The sequence below is a fragment of the Anabas testudineus genome, chromosome 3, assembly GCF_900324465.2.
Source record: "Anabas testudineus chromosome 3, fAnaTes1.2, whole genome shotgun sequence".
NCBI lineage: Eukaryota > Metazoa > Chordata > Actinopteri > Anabantiformes > Anabantidae > Anabas > Anabas testudineus.
Window position 1 is genome coordinate 489,900 of NC_046612.1, and position 26,138 is coordinate 516,037.

Below are 26,138 nucleotides of genomic sequence, written 5' to 3' on the forward strand. Positions count from 1 at the left end.
GGTAGAAGATCCAGAGGGCTGAGGTCAGATTTAACAGTAATGTTCATCAGTCAGTAAATGTTTAAAGCTGTTGTGATGCGATCAGCCTGTGGTGAACAGCAGAGTATGGGAATTAAAAACTGCTGGAGCAGAGAGACCGTTCTGTCTCCAAGGACATGTCCACACTGTCTGTGAGACAAGCTAGTTTTAAAGCAGGCACGTGTGGTTTGAGTGGTCTTTTTCCTGTTGCAGATTGTGGACGGCGTTGTCCAGAGCATCAAACTGATCACAGAGAACGCCAGCAGACGCATCGCGGAGTACGCCTTTGAATATGCCAGGAACAACCAAAGAAGCAGTGTGACAGCCGTCCACAAAGCCAACATCATGTGAGTCGCTCAGCGCAAAGGATTCTGGGTTTTCTGGAACATATCAACGGTGTTTTTGTATAAACTGATGACACATCTGTGTGATGGAGCGCAAATGAACAGTAATAGTAATAGGTTAGGGTTAATTTCACCAGAGCATGTTTTAGAAATTCAGCATTTAAGTTGTCTCAGCTGTTAGAAACAGCAGGACGTATTTTAGACAGCAGGAGTGTGTGTTGCTCTCAAAGACTCAGTTCTGTCATTTTTGCTTGTTTATTTTTTTTATTGATATTATGAACTGACGTTCAGTTTCACACAGAAATAAAAATACGTTTGTTGCTGCTATGTCATTGTGTGCAGGAGAATGTCAGATGGGTTGTTCCTGAGAAAATGTCGGGAAGTGGCTGAAAACTACAAAGACGTCAAGTTCACTGAGATGTACCTCGACACTGTTTGCCTCAATGTGAGTTCATGAAACACTGCAGTACACTAAGGTATACTACAGTACAGTGCAGTACACTACGGCACACGACAGTACAGTGCAGTACACTACGGCACACGACAGTACAGAGCAGTACGCTACGGAATACTACAGTACACTACAGTATACTACAGTACACTACGGCACACAACAGCACAGTGCAGTACACTATGGTATACTACAGTACAGAGCAGTACACTACGGCACACTACAGTACAGTACACTACGGAATACTACAGTACACTACGGCACACTACAGTACACTACGGTATACGACAGTACACTACTGTATACGACAGCACACTACAGCACACTACAGTACACTACGGTATACTGCAGCACACTACAGCACAGTGTAGTACACTACGGCATACTGCAGCACAGTGCAGTACACTACGGTATACTGCAGCACACTACAGCACAGTGTAGTACACTACGGTATACTGCAGTACACTACAGCGCAGTGCAGTACACTACGGTTTACTGCAGCACACTACAGTACACTACGGTATACTGCAGCACACTACAGCACAGTGCAGTACACTATGGCATACTGCAGCACAGTGCAGTACACTACGGTATACTGCAGCACAGTGCAGTACACTACGGTATACTACAGTACACTACAGCGCAGTGCAGTACACTACGGTATACTACAGTACACTACAGCACAGTGCAGTACACTACGGCATACTGCAGCACAGTGCAGTACACTACGGTATACTCCAGTACACTACGGTATACTGCAGCACAGTGCAGTACACTACGGTATACTACAGTACACTACAGCGCAGTGCAGTACACTACGGTATACTACAGTACACTACAGCGCAGTGCAGTACACTACGGTATACTACAGTACACTACAGCACAGTGCAGTACACTACGGCATACTGCAGCACAGTGTAGTACACTACGGTATACTCCAGTACACTACGGTATACTGCAGCACAGTGCAGTACACTACGGTATACTACAGTACACTACGGTATACTGCAGCACACTACAGTACACTACGGTATACTGCAGCACAGCAGTACACTACGGTATACTGCAGCACACTACAGCACAGTGTAGTACACTACGGCATACTGCAGCACAGTGCAGTACACTACGGCATACTGCAGCACAGCAGTACACTACGGTATACTGCAGCACAGCAGTACACTACGGCATACTGCAGCACAGCAGTACACTACGGTATACTGCAGCACAGCAGTACACTACGGTATACTGCAGCACACTACAGTACACTACGGTATACTGCAGCACACTACAGTACACTACGGTATACTGCAGCACACTACAGCACAGTGTAGTACACTACAGCATACTGCAGCACAGTGCAGTACACTACGGTATACTGCAGCACAGCAGTACACTACGGTATACTGCAGCACAGCAGTACACTACGGTATACTGCAGCACAGCAGTACACTACGGTATACTGCAGCACACTACAGTACACTACGGTATACTGCAGCACACTACAGTACACTACGGTATACTGCAGCACAGCAGTACACTCCACTTGTCTGAATCATTCAGCAAAACAAGAACTTGAAAACCAGAACCACAACAACTAGACCCTTTTGGAAGTGGACTGCAGAAACTGGTCTGAGGATCCGTGTTGTGTTTGTTGAACTAAGACCAACATCGTGGTTTACAGACATCTGACCTTTGTCCTCTGAACACTGAAGTTTTACCTCCTGATGTTCTGCTCTTTCAGATGGTTCAGGATCCGACCCAGTTCGACGTACTGGTCATGCCCAACTTGTACGGAGACATTCTCAGGTGAGTTTTGTTTCCGTCTATGTAAAATCTCGTCAGTGTTTTCAGCAGATGTAGTAAAATGCTGAACCTGCTGTGTTTCAGTGACCTGTGTGCCGGTCTGATAGGAGGACTCGGAGTCACTCCCAGCGGGAACATCGGAGGCAAACGGAGTCGCCATATTTGAATCGGTTTGTTTTTCTCTTGTTACTGTTAGAAACAAACAAGCTTGATGTGGAGACATTGGTGGTGGGTTCGGGACACGTTTGTTACTTTAGAAAAGACACTTTTTATAACTACTCAATCTACTTTATTGGCAATGGCCATGTTCAATAACAACACAACACAACCCCAGGTCTCCTACAGAATAATTACTTCCTTACAGCACGTTACATGTACTGTATTTCCAGAACCAACCAGAGTGTGTTTGTGTGCGTTTGTCCTGCAGGTGCACGGCACCGCCCCCGACATCGCTGGCATGGACCTGGCCAACCCCACTGCCCTGCTGCTTAGCGCCGTCATGATGCTCCGTCACATGGGCCTCCACGAGCACGCCAACAGGATCCAGACAGCCTGTTTTGACACCATCAGAGAAAAGAAGGTGAGACTCATGGTCGAAAATGTTAGGACAGGTTTGCTCTGAGACACTGACTGACATCTCGTTACTGGGTGAATCTAATCGGACTGAACAACGATGATGTCATCTCTGTGTGTCAGGTGCTGACGAAGGACCTGGGAGGAAACTCCAAGTGTTCAGAGTTCACATCTGAGATCTGCCGTCGCGTCCAGGACCTGGACTGAAGCGGCAGTGACAGTGTCGCTGTGGGAGCCTCCATGCAATCTGCAATTCTCCTGCCTCCCCCAGTGCCCCCTCCTGCTGGCTGGAGCTGCAAGCGGACAGTCTGCTGGGAGACTGCTGAGCTTCTGGTTTGTCCCACCTGTATTTACCTGTGGTCACCTGTTGGGGTGGAGGGGGCACTGTGCGGAGGCTTCTGCAGCTCACATGGTCTAACATTCACAGCAAACATACGCACAACGCTCACATGACCAAGTTTGGATGGAAACCTGTGTTTAATATATCATCATTATATCAATAATATTAATCTGCTTTATCGTCTGAACAGTTTTGGATGTTTTCTATTTTTTCAACAGTGATCTAGTGGAACCGTGTCTGAAATGTCCTTATTTATTGTTCCTACTGCTGCTGCCTTCAGTAAAAAAAACAAACAAACGAATCGGTGACAGTAGAATTTGTGTTTAATATGTTCATATCACAGACTGTAGATAAAGATGAAACTGCTTTACATACAGTCTGTGATTTCTACACAAACATGCTGCTTCTCTGTGCTTTAAAATGTCCAATCTCCATTAAAAAGGGCTTTTTCAAAAGATTTCACATGGGTTTGAGATACTTTGTCAGCAGAATGTGAAATAAATTCATAATTCAATTCAATTCAATTTTATTTGTATAGCACCAATTCACAACAGAAGTTATCTCAAGGCACTTTACAGTGTTCAACGTTTAGGAAATTACAGAGAATATTTATACAAAAAAATTATAGAGAAAACCCAACAATCCCATTTGAGCAAGCTTTAGGCAACAGTGGAGAGGAAAAACTCCCTTTAGAGGAAGAAACCTCCAGCAGAACCAGGCTCATAGTGGGCGGCCATCTGCCTCGACCGGTTGGGGTGATTGGAAAGAGAAGAGAGAAAAGAACAGCAGGCAATAAAGACAACAAGAAGCATCAAGAACATTGGACAAGTCAACTGGATTCTGGAGATGTACAGCTCCAGGCCGAGGATACCTGCAGAAAAGTACAGAGAGAGGGAGACAGAGAGGAGGAAACACAACTACAGGAGAGAGAAGACACAAAGTTAATGACATGCAATGGTGGCATTTGAATGGATAGAGGAGAAAGGAGAGAGGAGAGGAGCTCAGTGTATCAGTAGAGGTCCCCCAGCAGAATAACCTATATCAGCAGAACTAAGAGATGGTTCAGAGTCACCTGATCCATCTCTAACTATAAGCTTTATAAAAAAGGAAAGTTTTAAGTCTAGTCTTAAATGTGGAGAGGCTGTCTGCCTCCAGAACCTGAACTGGGAGCTGGTTCCACAGGAGAGGGGCTTGGTAGCTAAAGGCTCTGCCTCCCATTCTACATTTGGAAACTCTAGGAACCACAAGTAAACCGGCAGTCTGAGAACGGAGAGTTCTGCTTGGAAGATATGGAACTATGAGTTCTTTAAGATAAGATGGAGCCTGATTATTAAGGGATTTATAAGTGAGGAGAAGAATTTTAAATTCAATTCTGGATTTAACAGGGAGCCAATGGAGAGAAGCTAACGTTGGAGAAATATGATCTCTCTTACTAATTCCAGTCAGAACTCTGGCTGCAGCATTTTGGATTAACTGGAGGCTCTTTAATGAGTTATTGAAACATCCTATTAATAATGAATTACAATAGTCGAGTCTGGAAGTAACAAATGCATGGACTAGTTTTTCAGCATCACTTTGGGACAGGATGCTCCTAATTTTAGCAATGTTTCTTAGGTGAAAAAAGGCAGTTCTAGAGATTTCTTTGATGTATGAAGTGAAGGAGATATCCTGATCAAAGATAACTCTGAGATTTCTTACAGTATTACTTGAGGCCAGAACTAAGTCATCAATGGTGAGAATGTGTTTAGACATAGTGTCTCTGAGATTTTTAGGCCCAAACAGTATAACCTCTGTCTTGTCTGGATTTAGGAGAAGGAAATTGGAGGTCATCCAGGTCTTTATGTCTTTTAAGCAGCTTGAAGTTTGACTAATTGATTAGTTTCTCCTGGTTTCATAGATCAGTATAGCTGGGTATCATCTGCATAACAATGGAAATTTGTGTTTCCTAATAATATTGCCTAAGGGGACATATATAAAGTGAAAAGAATCGGTCCAAGCACAGATCCCTGTGGAACTCCGTAGCTGACTTTGCTGTGCATGGAAGACTCATCATTAACGTGTACAAACTGAAATCTATTCGATAGATACGATTTAAACCACTCTAGTGCTGTTCCTTTGATTCCAAAGACATGTTCCAGTCTGTGTAATAAAATGTTGTGATCTATAGTGTCGAATGCAGCACTAAGATCTAACAAGACGAGTATAGAGAGTAGACCACTGTCTGATGCTAATAGAAGATCATTAGTAACCTTTACCAGTGCTGTTTCTGTACTATGATGTACTCTAAATCCTGACTGGAAATCTTCATACAAGTTATTGCTACGCAGGTGGTCGTACAATTTTAGAAACTATCTTTTCCAGGATTTTAGAGATAAAGGGCAGATTGGATATTGGTCTATAATTCACTATAACCCCTGAGTCCAGAGTAGCTTTTTGAGTAGGGGCTTGACTACAGCAACCTTAAAAGCCTGTGGTACGTAGCCTATTTGTAAAGACAGATTGATCTGATCTAATATGGACGTGCTGATCAAAGGTAAGACATCCTTGAGGAGTCTAGTCGGGATGGAATCTAAGAGACATGTTGATGGTTTAGAGGAATTAATTACTGAAATTAAATCAGAATGATCTATGGGGAGGAAGCAGTCTAAGTACGAGCGTGGTCTTGAAGATAAATCTAATGTGTCCTGTACATTAAATTTATATTCAATTCTCTAAATTTAATACAAATCTGTTTGTCCAGTAAAATATTCTGTGCATCAGTACAAAAACGTTTTATTCACTTTTGATCCATTTAGCACCTGAAATTATGAAACTTTAGTTTAAAATATATGTCGGTGAAGATTCTCAGTCGTCCAGGTGAAGTTATCTGGAAGTTGAGTCATGGCAACTGGACTTCCTTTAGTTAGTTGAAACGTTTCGCTACTCATCCAAGTAGCTTCTTCAGTCTGAAGATAGTTGGTTAGAGGCCGCAAATTTATGCTCCAAGGCTGGTTTCACTCCACCCCTTGCCCTGAATAGGCTCGTTAGGTGAAACAAAGGATGGGGGGGATGTGAAGGATGTAATGATCACACCTCAGCCCAACCCCTCTTAACACCTAAATGGGTCGTTAAGTGTGTCCAACCTGGTGCAGGTGTGAACTGGTTCTGGCCTTTTTGGGGATAAATGAAAGGGCAGCATGATAAATGGACGACAGGTTGTGTCCAAGTCCTCCACCTCTGTTGAGAGAGGGAGTGTTGATTTGCACATGCACGGCTTCCCTCACCCCTCTCTCAAACCACTTGTCCTCTTTGTCCAATATTTTAACGTCACAGTCCTCAAATGAGTGTCCTTTATCCTTAAGATGAAGGTACACAGCTGATTCGGGACCTGAGGTGTTACTCCTCCTGTGCTGTGCCATCCTCCTGTGTAGCGGCTGTTTGGTTTCTCCAATGTACAGTTCAGGGCATTCCTCACTGCATTGGACCGCATACACTATATTGCTCATCTTGTGTTTTGGAGTCCGGTCTTTGGGATGTACAAGTTTCTGTCTAAGTGTGTTGTTGGGTTTGAAGTAGACAGGTATGTTGTGTTTTCTGAAAATCCTCTTCAGCTTCTCTGAAACCCCAGCCATGTAAGGTATGACCAGGTTTTTGCGTAGGACCTGGGACTCCGACTGTTCCCTTGTTCTTTTCCTGGAACAGGTTGCTGCCTTGTTAAAGGCCCACTTGGGATATCCACAAGTCCTGAGCGCTGTCTTCAGATGACTGTCTTCTTTCTTTTGGGCTTCTATGGAGGTGGGGATGTTTTGAGCTCTGTGGTTCAAAGTCCTGATGACTCCTATTTTGTGTTGTAATGGATGATGTGAGTTGAACAACAGGTACTGGTCCGTGTGGGTGGGTTTTCTGTAAACCTCTATTTCCAGTCTTCTGCCTGCCCCAATGATGTCCAGGAAGGCCAAACGGTTATCTTTGGTGTCCTCTCTAGTGAAACTGATGTTGGTGTCCACTGAGTTTATGTGGTCTGTGAAAGACTGTAACTCCTGGGTCTTGATCTTCACTCAGTTGTCATCCACATATCTGAACCAGTGGGTCGGTGTCGTCCCTGGGAAGGAGTTGAGAGCTTTCTTCTCCACCTCTTCCATGTATAGGTTTGCTACAATGGGTGACACTGGGGAACCCATGGCACAGCTGTGTCTCTGTTCGTAGAAGTCCCCTCTGTATGTGAAGTACGTGGTGTTGAGACACAGGTCCAGGAGCAAACAGATCTGGTCGGGGCCGAGGTTGGTTCTGGTGCTGAGGGAGCTGTCTTCTTCCAGTCTTCTCTTCACAGATATTAATGCATCCGCAGTGGGGATGCTGGTGAAGAGGGACGTAACGGCAAAGGATACCATGGTTTCATCTGTATCCAGTTCCAGGTCCCTGACCTTTGCCATAAAGTCCTCTGAGTTGTGGATGTGGTGGTCCGTGTGTCCAACTAATGGGGCTAATACTGTGGCCAGGAATTTGGCAATGTTGTATGTTACCGAGTTAATACTGCTGACTATAGGTCTGAGGGGGGGCTCCTTCCTTGTGTATCTTGGGAAGGCCATAGAGGCAAGGAGTGGCTTCCCCAGTATACAACCTGTAATAGGTTCCCCTATCAATGGCATTTTCCAGTTCCAGATGTTTCAGGCAGTCTATTACCTTTTTCTTGTAATTGCTGGTGGGGTCCCTTTTCAGTTTTTCGTATGTGTGCTTATCCTCCAGAAGCGAAATCACCTTGGCATGATAGTCTGTTGTATTCAGAATGACAGTGCATCTTCCTTTGTCCGCAGGAAGGATGGTAATAGTCTCATCCCTGCTGAGTGATGTCAGCGCAATTCTCTCATCCTTGGTGAGGTTGGAATCTGGTGGTTGTGCACTGGAGAGAGCTGCAGAGACTTTGAGTCGAAGTTCTTCTGCTTCTGCCAGTGGTAGGTTGTTGTTTCGGATGGCGGTTTCAGTCGCTGTAATGAAATTCACAACAGGAACCTGTTTTGGGGATTAAATTAAAATATAGTTGCAGCTGTTGACCAGTGAATACTTTATTTTATGTTTTAAGATTTAATTTTACAGAGAAATATATAGTAAATTAAGATTAAACATGTTTAATTTGTTCTTCCATTTAATAATAATAATAATAATAATAATTCAGATTTTCATCTTTTTAAAAGTCCCCATGAAAAAAACCTCCCTCGCGACAATGACGTCACAAAACCGCGCCCTCTCCCTGCCGAATGCGTCAAACCGCTTGAGAGAGGCCGGAAACAGTGTTTTAACCTTCAACGTAAAAGCTCGTTGTGTGTGTGTTTGTCGTTTCCAGCATCTAATGTGTTTATGTAATAATAATTATTTAATAATTTATGTTGGGAAAAATATAGGAACTAATAATTTCAAAGATTAAAGATTACAGTTACAGTCAGTTACAGCAGTTGTTCCAATAAAAAGAACACTTGAAAGTACCCCCATTTAAAATCCTACCAAAGATGATCAAGAAGATGTTTCATATATAAGTAAAAGTATTCTGTAGCTGATAACGTCTTGTATTACACCACTGGAGTTATAATATTGTTATTATGTTTATATTAATCTTCAGTTGTGGTGGACCTAAACCTGCACTGATGCAGAATTTGGGTTTTGTATTTCACTGTGTCAAATCTTTAAAACCTTAATGCAATCAAAGGTAATTAAAATAAACAATTTTAATTAATGAACAGACTCAAATGTAAGAAATAATAGTTCTCCGAAAAGCATTTTATTGGGAAAATGCCGTGCCCGGATGTGAATTGTGTTTGTGTGCGTGTGTGTTTTGCGGGTTTCTTGAAGCGGGGCTGTTTCCTGCCTCCTCTCGGTCCCGTCCGGGAGAAACCAGTCCGGAAGAGTGAAGCCAGTTCCGAACCGGAGCTCCCAGTGAAGCCAGTTCCGAACCGGAGCTCCCAGTGAAGCCAGTTCGGAGGCCGGAGGTTCCGTGACAGCAGCGGGACACGCGGCGGGAAGATGGCGAAGACGTACGACTACCTGTTCAAGCTGCTGCTGATCGGAGACAGCGGCGTCGGGAAGACCTGCCTCCTGTTCCGGTTCAGCGAGGACGCGTTCAACACCACCTTCATCTCCACCATCGGTGAGTCCGCACCGGGGAGCGGCCGGGGCCGGGCCGGGGCCGGGACCGGGGCCGAGGACGGGGCCGGGACCGGGGCCGGGACCGAGGACGGGGCCGGGAGAGGTTAACGGCGGATCTAACGGAAAGTGAAACCGTTCGGGGGGACGGGACGGTACCGTCTGCTGTCATACTTCAACGATGAAGTACTAGTACTGTACTGTACTGTGAGTACGTAGTACTAGTACTGTACTGTACTGTGAGTACAAAGTACTAGTACTGTACTGTACTGTGAGTACAAAGTACTAGTACTAGTACTGTACTGTGAGCACAAAGTACTAGTACTGTACTGTGAGTACAAATTACTAGTACTGTACTGTGAGTACAAATTACTAGTACTGTGTGTACTGCGAGTACAAAGTATTAGTACTGTACTGTGAGTACAAAGTATTAGTACTGTACTGTACTGTGAGTACAAAGTATTAGTACTGTACTGTACTGTGAGTACAAAGTATTAGTACTGTACTGTACTGTGAGTACAAAGTACTAGTACTGTACTGTGAGTACAAAGTACTAGTACTGTACTGTGACTACAAATTACTAGTACTGTGTGTACTGCGAGTACAAAGTATTAGTACTGTACTGTGAGTACAAAGTACTAGTACTGTACTGTGAGTACAAAGTACTAGTACTGTACTGTACTGTGAGTACGAATTACTAGTACTGTACTGTGAGTACAAAGTATTAGTACTGTACTGTGAGTACAAAGTATTAGTACTGTACTGTGAGTACAAAGTATTAGTACTGTACTGTGAGTACAAAGTATTAGTACTGTACTGTACTGTGAGTACGAAGTACTAGTACTCATTAATCAAAGACTCGGTGGGGGGGTGGGGGTTCTAGGTTGGACCGGTTTGTGTTCGGTCCCTGAGGCCAAACCCGTGTGTCAGGGTCCTTGTTCGGGTTCTGGGTCCACAGACAGTGGGTACTCTCTGTTCCTGTTCCAGCTGCTCGGATCCCGGCTCCCTGACCCATGTTCTCGTAGCAGTCTGAGGATTTCTGCCCGGAGGGGGTCTTCCTGTGTCCACTTTGTCACATGGTCTAACTCAGTCCTGTCATTTGCTGCTGGGGGAGGAAAAGGGAGCACTTGGTTTGATGCAGTGGGTCTCCCTGCTGGAGGAACCATGACAGACCATCACAGTTTTGAGTCCAGCACAGACGGTCCTGTTTCAGGCACAGACCTGAACCAGGACCTTCGAGGTCCTCACTTTGGGGGCTCAGCCCAGACTCTGATGTGTCTGTCTGTTTCTGGCGCGTCAGAGCGAGTCGCCCTGTGGTGGAGCTGCAGGAAACAGGAAGTGGAAAGTGTCTGTCTGCTCCGTCTTACCGTCATCAAGGTCCTCAGAGGTGCAGAACCACGGTCTGGATTCAGGTTTAACGTTCTGAGTCCGTCACATCAGTAAAATCTGAGTAATAATCGTCAGAACGTTTTTTTAACTCATTAGGAAACTGGTTAGATCACTGACTAGTTACTCATAACGACCCTGACACAGAGACTGGATCAGGTTCTGAGCATCTCTGCACTTTTCAGACCAGCGTTTGTGTTTTAATAGAAAATCAAACACTGACTTCAGAAAACTGATTTGTTGTTCAGCTGGAAGTTGAAACTACATTTTGGATTTCAGCAGAGACAGGATGTGGATCTGGGACAGAGAACGACAACATTAAGTTTTGTTCTGTATCCAGGAGCCAGACCAGACCAGACCTGGACCAGTTCTGTTGCGTATGACTATTAGTCCGTCATCAGCCTAACTAGTAACTACTGCTAGAGTAAAAGTACAATATATCCCTCTGTAGTACTGTAGTACTGTGGAGTAGGCAGAAAATGGAAATACTTCAAAACTGTACTTTAGTACAATAGTTGAGTACTTAATGTACTTAGTTACTTTCCAGCTCTGCTCACGTTGCTTTATCAGCTGTTGTTTAGTTTCAAATACCAGAACAGCAGGATCTAACTCAGGAAACTGAGCTGTCAGCTTCTTCTTCTGGTTAAAAATATCTGACTTCCTGTTGAACACCATGGCGTCAGCTCACATTGTAGCAGCGCTTGTTTTCAACACGTCACACAGCCTGCAGGGTGGAGTTAAACATCTGGATGTTTATCAGTGGGAGATGAGACACTGTCCAGGATGAAACCCCAGACCTGGATCAGCTGATGTTAGTTTGTGTCTGTTTCAGGAATCGACTTTAAGATCCGAACCATCGAGCTGGACGGAAAGAAAATCAAACTGCAGATCTGGTGAGTTCACTGATTCTGTGACGCTGCAGTCAGACCGCGGTTCAGTCCTCAGACCAGATACCGGGTCTGATCTGATCTTTACACCAGCCACAGTTAACGTTCAGTAGCTCTGACACAGCTGGTTTGTTTGGTGAGAGCTCCACTCTGCTCCTTACTTCCTCAACTTAAACTGCGTTCTGGTGCTTCCCGTTTCTGCAGGGACACGGCGGGTCAGGAGAGGTTCAGGACCATCACCACAGCCTATTACAGAGGAGCCATGGTACGACACCCCCACCCCCTTTGCTGTTGACTGATTATTGTTTTACTTTTACAGTTTCATCATGACACGGTGACTGCGCTTCATTATAATTTTAACACATTTCATGTAAATATTTTAGTCGTATGAAACTCAGCATCTCAACTAAAGTAAAACTGGAAGCGGAATAAAAAAAACATTTTGAGTAGCACAAACAGAAAAGTCTTGTTTCTGTCCATAGGTCACAGGTTACATCACTTCCTGTCTCCTGTGTTTCAGGGCATCATGCTGGTCTACGACATCACCAATGAGAAATCCTTCGATAATATCAGGAACTGGATCCGGAACATCGAGGAGGTTCGCCCTCTGACATCATCACATGACATCACAGATCTAAACAGATGTTTGTGCAGCTTCTGGACATTTTAATGAAACGAACCAGAAGAGAAAAGCAGAAACATTTTTTCATCTTTTACTGTTGATTATTTATTCATTAATCCTCATAGTTTATCGTTCTAACGTGTTCTAAACCTCTGGTGCTGGTTTCCTGTACCAGTGAGACATGACCTGGGCCCAGTAACCAGTACAGTGTGCTGCCATCTGCTGGTCAAACTGGAGACTAACAAACACGTCGACTTCCTGTTTGACAGGAAATGCCTGAACTGAATTAGCTGCTTTATTTTTAATTAGAGAGAAATAGAAAATTCACTGAGGCTGAGAATCCAGGTCCCAGTAGACTTGTGAGATCAGAACGGAGCAGGTTGGAGGTTTTAGTGTGAACTGCAGCAGCACGTGTTGTTTGTTGTGATAAAACCTGCTGTAACATGCTGCATGTGTGTTTGTGTGTCTGCAGCACGCGTCCTCGGATGTGGAGAGGATGGTTCTGGGGAACAAATGCGACATGAACGACAAGAGACAAGTGTCCAAGGAGCGAGGAGAGAAGGTCGGTTCCTGATACACGTGTTATGTTGTGTTGTGAGGACCACGCTGAGTCTGTGACTCAGTAAAATGATCAGTGACCCCGGAAGTTGTGGATTTTATTGGGTTTCATAATAACCGGTGAAGGTGGAACTTCACAGGCTGACGTAACTCGTCATCCTCTGTTGACTCTTTCATCACTTCACCTGTTTAACCCTAAAGATGCTGCGTGATTTAACTTTACTTCTACTACTAAGGGTAAAGGGTTAAAAACTCATCTGTACTTTGATGGTTTAAAATATCTTTTTATTATAATTTAGTAATAATAGAAATTATTTCATTTCCAAATCCACTGAATGCTTTTCCAGGAAAAGCTGCTGAGAAGGATCCAGAACAACAGTTTAATCTGTCATCAGGTGTTTTAGAGACACAGAGATTTAACCTCAGACATTAGAAACTAGTTCTACTCGCTGCTTCAAACCAGATTAAAGTAACGAGTCTAAACTCATTTAACGTGTGATTTTAACAGTTTAATTTACGTCTGACGTCACTAACGGGTCCGGGTTTTACTGCTGGAACTGTTCCTGGTCTTCACACGGGTCCTGGATCGAGTTAACAGTAAAACACTTTATTGCATCTTGTAACATTACCACAGGTAGAACGTGGCCGCTGCCACGTAGAACTTTACAGAACAGGTTCTTTATTTGCGACAGTAAATGTCAAGAACTGATTGGAACTGAACTGAACTGTTTCATGTGATGAACTCGTCTCTTCTCGTTCAGCTCGCCATCGACTACGGGATCAAGTTTCTGGAAACCAGCGCGAAGTCCAGCATCAACGTGGAGGAGGTGGGTCCAGGTTCAACATCCAGGTTCTTGTCATAACGTAAAAACCTGCGGTTGAGACACAGTAGATTAGTTTGAACAAGCTGTGGTTCCCCCGTGATGATCAGTGATGTGTTTTCCTCCTCAGGCCTTTTTCACTCTGGCCCGAGACGTCATGACGAGACTCAACAGGAAGATGGTGAGAAAACAGAACCCGAGGTTCCACTTTCTCCGCTTTTAAGTTCAAACTGTCAGAATTCGACTGTAAACCTGATTTCTCAGCTGATCTGCATGTGAGAGTTATTCAGCTCGGACTTTATCCTGCGAGCTCAGGTGTGAACACAGCAGGTACTGGTCCGGGGTGTTCCTGTTTCCTGTTCAGAGGTTAAAAACCAGCTTTCTGTTTCTAATCGTCACTTTTTGTATCACATGGTTCCTCCTGAGCGCTCTACACAGGGACCCCCCACCCCGAAAATGTTTCTAATGCCCCCCCCCCCCCGGTGACCTCGCTCACCTTTCTCACAGTTACATCAAGAACGGAGAAATCGAACCTTGTACCGGCAGAATTCACGGCAGAGCTGCCGTCGTATTGTGAGGAACTGTTCAGGTGTGTTAATTGTCCACTGTAATGTTTCTACCTGTGTCTGACTCCTCGTCGTCTTCTTCCTGTTCCGTGCAGAACGACAGCGCCCCCCCAGGTGCAGGAGGTCCTGTTAAAATCACGGAGTCTCGCTCTAAAAAGAGCTTCTTGAGGTGTGCACTGCTGTAGGCGGAGCCCCCACCTGCTGTCCTCTGCTCGCCGCCTTCTCATGTGACGTCAGGTTGGGAGGGGGAGGAGACTGAAACGTAAGTGGAGACGACGAAGATGATGAAGAGCAGAGGACTGTTTTACTTTTGTCGCAGCACTGAAGTTAGTTTCTGCCTGTAAAGGGTTAAATACGTCGGTTCCACTGATAAATAACCAGATTTATTATCGGCTACATTCAACTGTTAGAAGTCCACAGAAAGTACAAACTTCAGGTACTTGTACTTTATACTCCAGAGTATTTATCTTCTTTTGTACTTCATCACAACAGAGCAGGTATGGTGTTTACTCCATTACTTAAAGCTTTAGTTACGTTACAGAGTAAAGACGAGTAGATTCGTGTGTGATACACTGAAACAGTCACTGCTGCGATACTTTTACTATTAGTACATTATTATAGTACAGTAGAAGTACCATTACTGATTCAGAGTGTCTGAATATTTCTTCTTCTCCTGAAATGTGGTCTCCAGTTTTTTCCCTTTGTGAAAGCAGCAAATTTAAACTTTGAAAGACTTCAAGAAAAAGAAAATTAGACTGCAAGAAAAAAAAAAAAAAAAAGGTGAATTGACATTTCAACCATTAAAGAGCAAAAATCCCTGTAAATTGGAATTTACTGATTTCTCTAAAATGTTTGATAAGTTACTTTTGATAATGAAGTTTTATTTGACACTCCTTCAAATCCTTATTTCCACGTGGAACGAGCAGAATTGCAGCGATAGGTTGTTAGTCAGTATTAAAATGTTTCAGACGTTTAAACGTTTTAATGAAGTCACAGAAAACGAGTCGTTAACGAGATGAAGGAAACGTTTCAGACGTTCTGTTGCTGATTCTTTTTTTCGTTGTCACTTTGTAAATAACAGAGTTTTTGTGCTTTGATGCAAACTGAACTTTTCTATTTTTCTATTTTATCTTAAAAAGCCACTTTATTAACGTGTTGCTTTATTTTTGTATCAGTTTGAAGGATTTCATGTCTTAAAGGGTTAAATTAATTTGCAGCCATTTGAACTAACGGTGACGTTTACACATGCGTAGCGTCGTCCTTCTGCAACAACTCATTAATAACAGTGTTAAAAACGAATTATTCGACCAACAGACTCACTGGAGCTGCAGCTTTTATTTTAGACAAAAGTTTTTGTCTGTTATTATATAGATTTCTGCTTTTTAAAAATTTCTGTCGCAGTAATTGTAACAAACAGAGTCTTTCAGCCTTTGGTCAAAACAGCTGCAGATGAATTTACCTGATGATGTTTTGTTTACAGCAGTTTTCTTAATTACTTTAACAAAAATACAGTTTTTATCGTTTGAGACTCCTCAGTAATTAATCAGTGTCTTTGTTATCATTCAGCAATAATTTCATTTCATTTAGAGTTCAACCTTGTGACCGATCAATCAACTGTTGATTTGTGTTGACAGGAACATGAAGGTGCCTCTGAAGCATCAGTTTGTCTTTGTTTAAATCAGAACGGAGACAGTGATGTAAAAAATTTAACACTTTAAGAGATTTTAGGAGTTAAAATATTCTGAATAATCTGATAATCACTGACCTCTGATCAGCGTTTGTTGTAAAAACGTGTTGTTTTTGACTGAAGTCTGGTCTGTAACTCTTCTAAATGTTGTTTTGACTTTGCAGCACTTTGTAACTTTGCTCAAATGACGCTATGCAAAACTAGGATTATTTTTATTATCACCATGACAGAGAAGTTCAGAGCGGTGATTTCTCTTTTCCATTAACGTCAGAGTCGAGGCCTTTTCACACCAAGTCTGGTGGATTTCAGTAAACTTTGTTCAACCGACTGAAGCTCTGATGAACTCGATTGTTGGGACTAAATAAAATGAGTTTTTCTTGGTGTCAAAAGATTTTTTTTACACGTTGTTGATCACGAAGAAAAATAAGTGAAGTTCTGAATGTGAAGTGACAGACTGATTCCTGTGGCGCATTGACCTTTGACCTCAGGGTGTCAACTGATTGTACAATAAAATATAATAAAATACTTTTTCTACCAAACATTTCAGTTTTATATTTTCGTTTCCCTCAATCTTTGGGCTGCAGTAAAAGAAAATTTTTTGATCATTTATCAATAACAACAGCGTTTAAGTTCACTGAAATAACTTGAATGTAATAAACAAAAATGTAACTCGTGAAAATCAGACATAGCTTTTCAGGTGTGGCTCAATGGAATAAAAAAAAAAAAAAAAAAAAAACACCCATGAAAACGTTGGTTACGTATTGTAACCCCAGCTTCTATGAATATAGGCGTAGCCTGGACTAAAATGATGGTTAACTGTTCCACACGTTAAATCAGGTTGTGCAATAGAATATTAAGTTAAGGCTTAACTTAATATTTTATTGCACAACCCTCTGAGACTGTAACTGTCAGTGAGACTTCTGCACCTGTCGACAGGAATTTTGTTCCACTCCTCGTGAGCAAACTGCTCCAGCTGTCTCAGGTTTGAAGGCTGCCTTCTCCAGACTTCCAGTACCTTCCACAGATTTTCAATGTGATTAAGATCTGGACTCGTAGGCCACTTCAGAACAGTCCAATGATTTGTTCGTAGCCATTCTTGAGCGTTTTAGCTGTGTTTTGGGTCATTATCCTGTTAGATTATGACCTGTGACAGAGACCAAGCTTTCTGTCACTGGGCAGCACGTTTTGCTCCAGAATGCCTTAAAAATTTTGAGATTTCATTGCACCCTGCACAGATTTAAGACTTATGTTTCATTTTTGCACCTGTGAACACAGAGCTGATGTGACTTGGATTTACCTTCTATGATTAATGATGAAGTTATTCTGGGTTCTTTAGTTCATATTTTCTGTCTCTTCAATTTTCCTCTTGTGTCCACGTCCAGGGAGGTTGGTTTCAGTCCTGTGGACCTTCAACTTCTGAGTAATATGTGCAGCTGTAGTCACAGGAACATCCAGCTGCTTGGAGATGGTCTTTACCTTTAACATATTTGTCTATCTTTTTATTTCTAACCTCCTGATACAACTCTCTCATCTTTCTGTGGTCCATGTTCAGTGTCGTACACACCATGATACCAAACAGCACATTGATCACTTTTCACCCTTTAAATAAACAGACTGACTAATTACAAGTGACCTGTGAAGCTAATTACAGGACAAAGGTCAAATTATTATTTATTAACATCTTTTCTAGGGAACCATCATTTTTATTCAGGCCAGTTTCAGTAGTTTGTTTTTAAAAAAACTTTTGTTGAACCACAACTTAAAAGCTATGTCTGATTTATATGAGTTTAGTATTACTTTTGTCAGTTTCAAGTTATTTCAGTGACCTTTATTGTTTTTTATTTTATTTAACAGAGGGGTACCAACAATTCTGTCATCACTTGAGTGCAAATACTAAGTAGAAATACTTTAAAATTACACTTATAAGTACAACGGTAAAAAAAGTTTGAATAATGTTCAAACCAAAGTTTTGCTAAAGTTTTAATTAACAAGTTCAAAATTAAACCTTTTATAAACTGTCTACAGGTAGGAGCTCGACACCTTACGACAAATACAACTCCCTCCTTCCTCTCCTCCTATCTGTACTGGCAAACTCACCTGCAGACAGGTGTCCCCGTCGCTCCGCCCCCTCGCTCCTGTCTGCGGGCCACTAAATCCTCCTTTCCACCTCCTCCCCTTCTCCAGCAGGTGGAAGCATTGTTGAGGACGTCACTCAGCTCTCACAGGAAGTTCCTGCTGTCAGCCTGCTCAGGGACGGACAGGAACACCCTGTCTGGGACCTGGTCTGAGACTTGGTCCAGGGCCCTGCAGGTCAGTGAGAAGCTTTGCAGCTGTTTGTTCAAATCTGAAAAATAGTTTTTAAACATTAGTGAATCAGTGTTTTCAGCAACAGAAGCTGATTGTGCTGATTAGTTCATAAACTGTGAAATCCAAAGTCTCACTGGGTGAAATGTCAAATATTTATTTATTTTTACAGGTGAAATAAAAGGTTAAATGAAAAAACAGGGTCAGCTGTCCATCAAAACCACCACACCCTGCCGTCCAAAACGCCTCACCCTGGTCACAAAGGGCTAAAAATGAAAGTGATTTAAATGTGTCTGTGTAAACGTGTGAATCTGGTTTCACACTGAAACAGGTTCAGTACCGAGACATATTAAATATGAAACAACCGAAATGTGTAAAACACAGTAAACGGTTTCAGGTGTTTAGTCCGAAACCAAGTCTTTCAGGTTTCCTTCTTCTTCGTGCCTTTTCCACGATGATGTTGTTTTAGTTTTTTTCAGTTTCTGACTTTTCTGGATCCGTTTCTGTTCTGAACTGAAAACCGCTGCAGGTGGAGTCTACGACCTTCAGTCTGAGCTGCTGGAGGCTGCACCAGGTGGAGGCGGTGCCGGGTCCAGACAAACATCACACAGCAGGAAACCGGTTCTGTTTCTGGAGAGAACTCCAGCACCCATTCTCTCAGAGACAGCGAGGAACCGACAGAACAAAGACGATAAAAGAAAGATAGGGAGCAGCAGCAGCTGAGGAGGTTCTGTACAAATGTGGTTTGTCTCGGAACTTCATATGTATGGTCCATGTGGAGGTTCTGTCAGAACTTTAGCTTTGCTGCTGACTGACCCGACCCACGTTCCACACAGAAGAACAGACGTCAGTGATGTTCTGAATTTGTGATTCAACTTAATTTAAGGTTTTGAGTTGATCCAAGACTTTGGAGGGACTATTGATTATGAGAAGTAAGATCCATCATCATCCTCAGTGTGACCCCAGCTTTACCCAGGATGCAACAGGAGCCTGAAGGTTCTTTGATCCTGATCAGAACAGGTCCATTAACGGTAACTTATGAAACTGAGACGTGCGATAACTCAGAGTTTCTAACAAAAGTCCTGACAGAGGAGACGCAAGTCGGACCTGGTCGGTTCAGTTTTTACTTCAGCTGCTGACAGAAGAACTGATGTTTACAGATGTTAGAGCAAGTGAACACCTGAGGTGATCTGACTCTGGGTGTTTCAGGAGAAGCTGAAGAGGTGACGGGTGTCGACATTGGAAAACTAGGACCTGATCAGCCGACGGCACAATGCTCGCACTCTGAAGTTTGGTAGTATGATGACATCAGACTGATTTGACGGCGGCCAGTGGAGAGCCGTACACACACACACACAACAAAGTCTGTTTGAAACCAATTCATGTTTATTTGTCAGTACGAAAAGTAACAGCAAACGCTCAGCTGTGGTTTATTTACACACATGTACAGAGTCCAGCTGAGCCCAGAACACACACGGACCTCTCTTACATCTATTTACAGAACAAACTATTGTAGCTGCACATAAATAAGCTAAGTGGTGTCAGTTGAACAGTGCCGTTTAACTCCGACTGTCCCAAACCTCGAACTGCAGCAGGAAGGACACAAACCTGCAGACACACAGAGACACAAACATGTGAAAATGTACATGGGAAGATACTCGGCAGGGTCTAAAACCAGCTGGAGCTGGAGACTGGAACTGCAGGTTGATCAAATCCAGCTGAGACATTTAAACTTCTTTAACTTCTGTAGATAAAGATGTAAAATCTCATTGTTTGTGTGTGTGACGTGAAACCTGCAGTGAGTGAACTCGACAGGTCGTCCACGATTAAAACTGCGCAGCTATAGACCGTGTTAACCTGGAGCCACGGTTCCCGACTTACCGTGGAGTCCATCGGGTCAGACGATGGTGGAGGGGCCGACGACCGGAGCTGATTTCTGGGGACAGAAACACAGAGTTACCGTCTGTTTCCTGCTCACACTTCACGCGTATCTCTGTACTCACAGCTGAAATGTACTGGCTGGAAGGGGAGGACTGGCCGGGGGGGCCCGGCTCCTCGGGCAGCGCCTCCTGTAGGTGGGAGGAGACGCAGCCACTGTCGGAACCAGTGGAGCCGGAGAAACAACGGGACGACGACCCAGAACTCTCTGTGGCTAAGAGACAGAAGACAAAAACGGGTCTGAGACTCACAGAGGGTCTGAATGTGTGAACAGAACCAGCAGCATCCCATGATGTGTTTTTATCTGCTTAATTCAACGTGTGTTTGTGTGCGAAAGAGAGAAAAGTAGTATTCAGGTCTTTTCCATAGGTAAATACTGCAGTACCACTACACGATGTACCACTTTTTTTAAGACTTCAGTTATTAACGATGATGCATTCAAATGTTCAGTAACAATGTGGGATTTTTTTTCTAACTCTGGTTTAACATCTATTGAAAAATATATTTCTCACAAAATGCAAATCGTTCTGAAAAATGTGATGTAAAAATAAAGTGAATAAAGGTAAAGTAAAATAAAAAGTAAGTTGTAATCAGTTTGCCTGTATGTACAAACTGATCCAGCTCGATTTGAACTGAAACACTGCTGCAGGTGAAGGATTTTCTGCTGCTGTGCTATCTGAAGTTGCAGAAAATGGAAAAATACTACCTTACTACTAATACTAATACTACTTCTACTACTCCTAAGTACCTGAAGTAAGTACTTAGGCTCCGTGGTAGAGTACTGTACGTAGTAATGTATTGCACTGTGTGTACGTACTCATGGAGGGCTGGCTGCTGGTCTCATGTTCCTGCTCGTCTTCCTCGATACAGGAGGTGATGAAGGAGTTTTCAGCAGCAGGAGGGGAGTGCAGGGTTTGACTGGGGGGGGCAAACACGATGTACTGTAAACTTTAAAAAAAAAAAGAAAAAAAAAAAAAAAAAGAAAATTACAGTACGGGTGACAAGTGAGTGCTTTACCTGTACATATGCAGGTTAAGGGGGCCGAGCACACTGGATGAGGACGGTCCTAGTGCTGCAGGGTCAGAGGTCACCGCTCCTCGTTTAAAAGGATTCGAGTGATCGAAGGCTGAGACGGCGATGGACGCTCTCGTTCTGGCTCCTGGACACACGTCAGCATTGTATTAGTTTGACTAGTTTTTATAGAGAAATACTGCTTTTCCCTCCTCACACCAAGTACAAGTACAATAGAGTACTAACAAATACAAATAGTGTGTTTTATATTTGATTCAGTTGATGGTCTTTGTTACAGGTTGGATCCAGCTGTAATCTGCGTTACCTCTGCTCTTCATGATGTAGTGAACCGCTCGGTCGCTGATCGCTGCTTCGCTCGGTTGGATGTCCAGAAACGGTTTGTTGCCCACTCCCATCGACACCATCTCCTTCAGACGCATCTCTGCAGACACGCACAGGACAGACACAGGTAGCCTCCGTGACTCAGTCACAGCTCTTTACATCTCAGAAGCGGAGCCTCTTCTCTCCGTACCTTTGTTCCTGGTGGCCTGGGTCCACAGGATTCGGGCGATGTCGCTGGTCCAGGCGTTTTTCACGTCTTCTGTGGCGGCCTGAAGGATGAAGGTCTGGTTCTTGGACGTCCTCCTCCTGAACCAGATCTCAAACCTCAGTCCGTTGTCTCCTGTGGACTCTGTCAGTCCCACGTCTGCTGTCTGAAAGACAAACTTTCAGAATGGGACGTTCACCTCAGAGTGTGCCTGCTAACTGCTGATGATGGTGTTTTTACCTTGAAGGAGTGTTTGTAGATGAAGAAGTCCAGCCCTCCTTCCATCTTCCTAGGTTTACTGAAGAGAATCAGCTCCTCAAACAGGAAGATGTGACGCTGGCATTTCCTCCGCCCAGTCAAAACAGTGAACTCGTCCTGACGGATCAGCTGACCCTGCTCCTTGAGGTTCACCTGGACACAGAATTAAAAGCAGCTGAATTCTCAGTGGTCAGCTCCTGTCTGCGGCGAAGCCACAGATGTTCAGACAACGGTCACAGTTTCACTGTGAATCTGAGGAAACCCTTAAAACAAGAAGATTCTGAATGAAATTCTGCAGCCTCTTTTGTAGTCTGATCTGAGTGGATGATCATGGTGAAGTGTTTTTTTTAATTAATATTACACTGACTCAGAGAAGAAGATGCAGTAATGTAATGAGGTGATCCACTGGTTGGTTCTGATAAACTTACATCACAGTCCTGGATGGCGTCCATTGCCAGAAGATCGTTACCGTGGCGAAGCTGAAACTTGACCATGTTGGTGGCGGCCTGCAGCGCGGCGAGCTCGGCCTCCTGAGCCTCACTCACCTCCTTCATCAGGTCCATGAGGAGCAGAGCATATTTACTCATCCTCTGCACGGGCTTCAAGAGGTAGGACGACAGGTCCATCTTATCCCCCAGCTCCACCTGCTTCCTCTACAGGAGGAAGGGGAGAGCGGGTCAGTGTCAGGAAGTTTCATTCTCCGTAAAATATGTGGAATGTAGGGCTCCCACTCAAGGTTCAAAGGTCACAAGGAGTCAGCAGAGGTCAAAGGTCATGGTTTGAGTTCTCACCCTGAAGAATGCGTTCCCGTGGTTCGCCAGCAGAGCGTCAGACTTTGGTTTGTTCTTGCTGTACAGAGCGTAGAGGCTGAACTGCTCCTGCTGTTAGAGACAGAAACATCGACCTCAACACATTTTACATTCACCCAGAACAAAGTCACGTTGATATGAGATTGATCAGAACCAGAATCCGACCAGCCTGGACCTCTTCGCACTGTGAAACCTACGTGTCTGAGAAAGCAGTGCGGCACTCGGAGCGGGTGTTTCCAGCAGGCCTCCAGCTCTCTCAGGAAGAACTGACAGTGAAAGTCCAGAAGTTTCTCCAGGTTCCCGAAGACGACAGAGCGTTTGCCCCTCAGCTCTTGAGGAACGTCGACTCGGTCCATCTCAGGGAAGTAGTGGTGGATGATGTAACGTAGAGAGCGAACGTACTCCCTCTCCGTGGTCACCATCTCCTCCACGATGTGACGCAGCTTACTGCACACAGACATTTTTTAACAGGTCATCAGCTCTGTGCTAAGCGACCACTAAAGAGAAGGCTGAAATCTGCTTCCCTGGACAGATTTAGGCCGATATAAACACTGAAACATCCAGATAAATTTTAGAGTTGGGCTGAATTTCACCAACATCAGATTATATTTCACAAGCATCTCGTGTCTCAGCCCACGGCTCGGTATCCACCTGTAAGGTGTTAACCAGTAACTAGGTCATCACTCATGTCTGTCCCACAGTTCATTACGCACATTACAGAGACATATTCACATATTCAGAAATATTCACACCAAGATTCACCAATGAACCCTAACTGCAGGTGTTTGGACAGTGGGAAGCTGGAGTACCTGGAGAGAACATGAGAACGCACTGAACGACATCTGGCTGACATTCAGAGTTCAAACCCAGGCCGTTATTACCACACAGCCGTGCTGTAACCCTACAGGACACCTGTCCTCCCTTGTCTCTACTCTCTGATTACCCACCTTCCCCTTGGTCTGGTGTCTGCTGCAGAGCTGGTCCTGGAGTTGCCAGGTGTCCCGGGGCTGCGTGGCCTGTGTCCTGCCCATCCCTGCGCACTTGTTCTGGGGCAGAGCGTGTGGTCAGCCGCCTCAGTGCTGCTGACCTCCAGGCCGCGGATGAACACGCCGGTGTTTCCTCTGCGCGCCGGCTCGCTGAGGGCACGAGGACACGGGCCGTACCGTAACACCTCAGGGGTGGGGGGACATTCAAAGCTTTGTGTTTTCCGGAGCTGCTGTCGCCTGCTGGAGGTGGAGCAGGCAGACGAGTCCAGGCGGCGTAGGCTTGGACTGGGGGAGTTGATATCCACCTGGTCTGAGGTTTCATCTGAGGAGAAGCTGTGGAACAGACGGTGGAGTATGGGCGTGTGCTGGGGGATGAGAGGTGAAGAGGAGGAGGCTGCAGGGGTGGAGGTAATGGGTAAGAAGTTATTATGAGAAGGTGAGGAGGTGTTAGTGTCCTCCTGAGGAGGGCATGAGGACAATGAGGGGGTCTCGTGGAGCCCCCAAAGTTCCAACAGGGACCTCCTGGAGGAGGCGGAGCTTCTGCTGAGGGCAGAGTCAGAACGGTGTCTGTGGGCGGAGTCCCGTGTTTTGAGCGCTGCCTCCATCTTCCTGTCAAACATCTTCTTGGTCTCCTGACACTTGGACCAGGCAAAGCTCCACTGACGGAGGCCGCGCTCCCCCCGCAGCTCCCCCGCCTCTGCCTTCATCTCCTGGAAGTGGGCATCTGGGATTGGTGGGTGCTGCCGCTGGTATTCTTCCAGGCAGCCAATCACAGTTTGGCATTTGTCTGGGAGCGTGCAGTCCTCCATACTGATGCCTGCTAGGTGACGCATACCCTCCAACGCCCAGCCATAGGCCTAAAGAAAGAGGAGGAGGACTCAGATAAAACATGTCAGCACAGACACACAACACTGTACCACAGTAGAAACAGTGACCGCCATGTCACAGATTCTACTTTTGTAGGTAGTTTATTATTTCGTTATGTGTCGAAGACGCATTCTTTTTGTGACTTATGGACAGAAAGATGCTGTTGTTACATCATCATTTATTTTCTACAGTAAAATAATGTAATAAAGTTTTAGGACTGCATCAACAAACGGTTCACAGGTGAGTGTGGTTAAAAACTGGACCAGCTGTTGGGTTTGTTAGCCTTGGTATCTCCAGACCAGGTCTATCAGGTGAGTCTGGTCTCTGGTCTCTACAGGTTCAGGAGACAACGTCAGCTGACATCAGACCCGTTTTTTACATTTCAGCAGACACACACACATAGATACAGACTTAAAAGGGATTTACTTATTTTAACAGGTCTGTTTGGGTCTTACTGATCTGGAACAGATTCCTTTTACTAGGCAGGACACAAAAACCAACAAATCCAGAAATGAAGAGGAGCCAGTAAAAACTAAACCTTTAGGAACTAGACCGGAGACAGTGGAGGAGGGGGCAGTACATGACATCACCCAGAATGGAGGGTGGAGGAAAAGCTTTGAAGTGTGTGAGAGTCTGCGCCACAAAGAAGCCCAGATTCTTTTGTTGAAGGCTGGATGGGGGAATGGTCGTGATCTCTGAGCCTTCAGGGGCCACTGCATTACTGCAAACATGATTCTGTGGTAGAAATCACTGCACGGGCTCAGGAACAGCTCTGAAAACCACCGTCAGTGAGCTTCCAAACCACAAGTAACAAGCAGACATAAACAGATACAGAGATGCAGCCACAATCTCTGGACCTGAGCTCGTTTAAGACAGAACAGAAAAAACACATCTCACCCATCAATGAAACTCTGCTAAAGCAGGAATCGGAGCCGACATTTTTTAAATATTAGGATGTTCATGTGACAGAATCACCTGTAACCTGGCTGCAGGTTGGTCTACAGGTCGATCAGCTGTACACACTGAACCTCCAACCAAGGAATCATAGGTCTCTAAGGAGAAAGTGAGAAAGCTTTTGTAAGTTCGGTTTGTGTTGTCCTGTTCTTATTATTATATTGGCAAGTATTGTGTTCAGCAGTCGGACAATGGAACCATATGGACCATCACACTCACTCAGTCCTACAGTAGGCCACTGGGTCAGCTGTGGGAACTGAGCGGCTGCAGCAATCACGACACATCAGCAAGCTA

General features: G+C 44.4%; 2 protein-coding genes and 2 pseudogenes across 2 annotated transcripts in view; 2 read left to right on the plus strand and 2 right to left on the minus strand.

Moving 5' to 3' along the window:
- Positions 1-210: 210 nt before the first annotated feature.
- Positions 211-3,991, plus strand: LOC113174959 (annotated as a pseudogene).
- LOC113174559 lies at positions 3,595-8,524 on the minus strand (annotated as a pseudogene).
- Positions 8,525-9,309: 785 nt separating this feature from the next.
- LOC113174469 (ras-related protein Rab-8B) lies at positions 9,310-15,277 on the plus strand. The gene is made up of 8 exons (XM_026378515.1): positions 9,310-9,647; positions 11,862-11,922; positions 12,121-12,181; positions 12,437-12,514; positions 13,011-13,100; positions 13,858-13,923; positions 14,048-14,098; positions 14,579-15,277. The coding sequence occupies exons 1-8, from the start codon at positions 9,524-9,526 to the stop codon at positions 14,666-14,668; spliced, it is 621 nt and encodes a 206-aa protein (XP_026234300.1). The 5' UTR covers positions 9,310-9,523; the 3' UTR covers positions 14,669-15,277.
- A 4,754-nt stretch (positions 15,278-20,031) lies between these two features.
- LOC113174454 (puratrophin-1-like) overlaps positions 20,032-26,138 on the minus strand; it is a 58,679-nt gene continuing 52,572 nt past the window's right edge. Inside the window, exons 14-25 of the mRNA XM_026378490.1 lie at positions 23,985-24,880; positions 23,235-23,484; positions 23,020-23,109; positions 22,657-22,881; positions 22,211-22,381; positions 21,956-22,136; positions 21,749-21,865; positions 21,430-21,571; positions 21,230-21,330; positions 20,478-20,626; positions 20,356-20,410; positions 20,032-20,082 (exon numbers count right to left, since the gene is read on the minus strand). Coding sequence (XP_026234275.1) covers positions 20,372-20,410; positions 20,478-20,626; positions 21,230-21,330; positions 21,430-21,571; positions 21,749-21,865; positions 21,956-22,136; positions 22,211-22,381; positions 22,657-22,881; positions 23,020-23,109; positions 23,235-23,484; positions 23,985-24,880 — 2,361 coding nt within the window. The 3' untranslated portion in view covers positions 20,032-20,082; positions 20,356-20,371. The remainder of the gene's footprint in view (positions 20,083-20,355; positions 20,411-20,477; positions 20,627-21,229; positions 21,331-21,429; positions 21,572-21,748; positions 21,866-21,955; positions 22,137-22,210; positions 22,382-22,656; positions 22,882-23,019; positions 23,110-23,234; positions 23,485-23,984; positions 24,881-26,138) is intronic.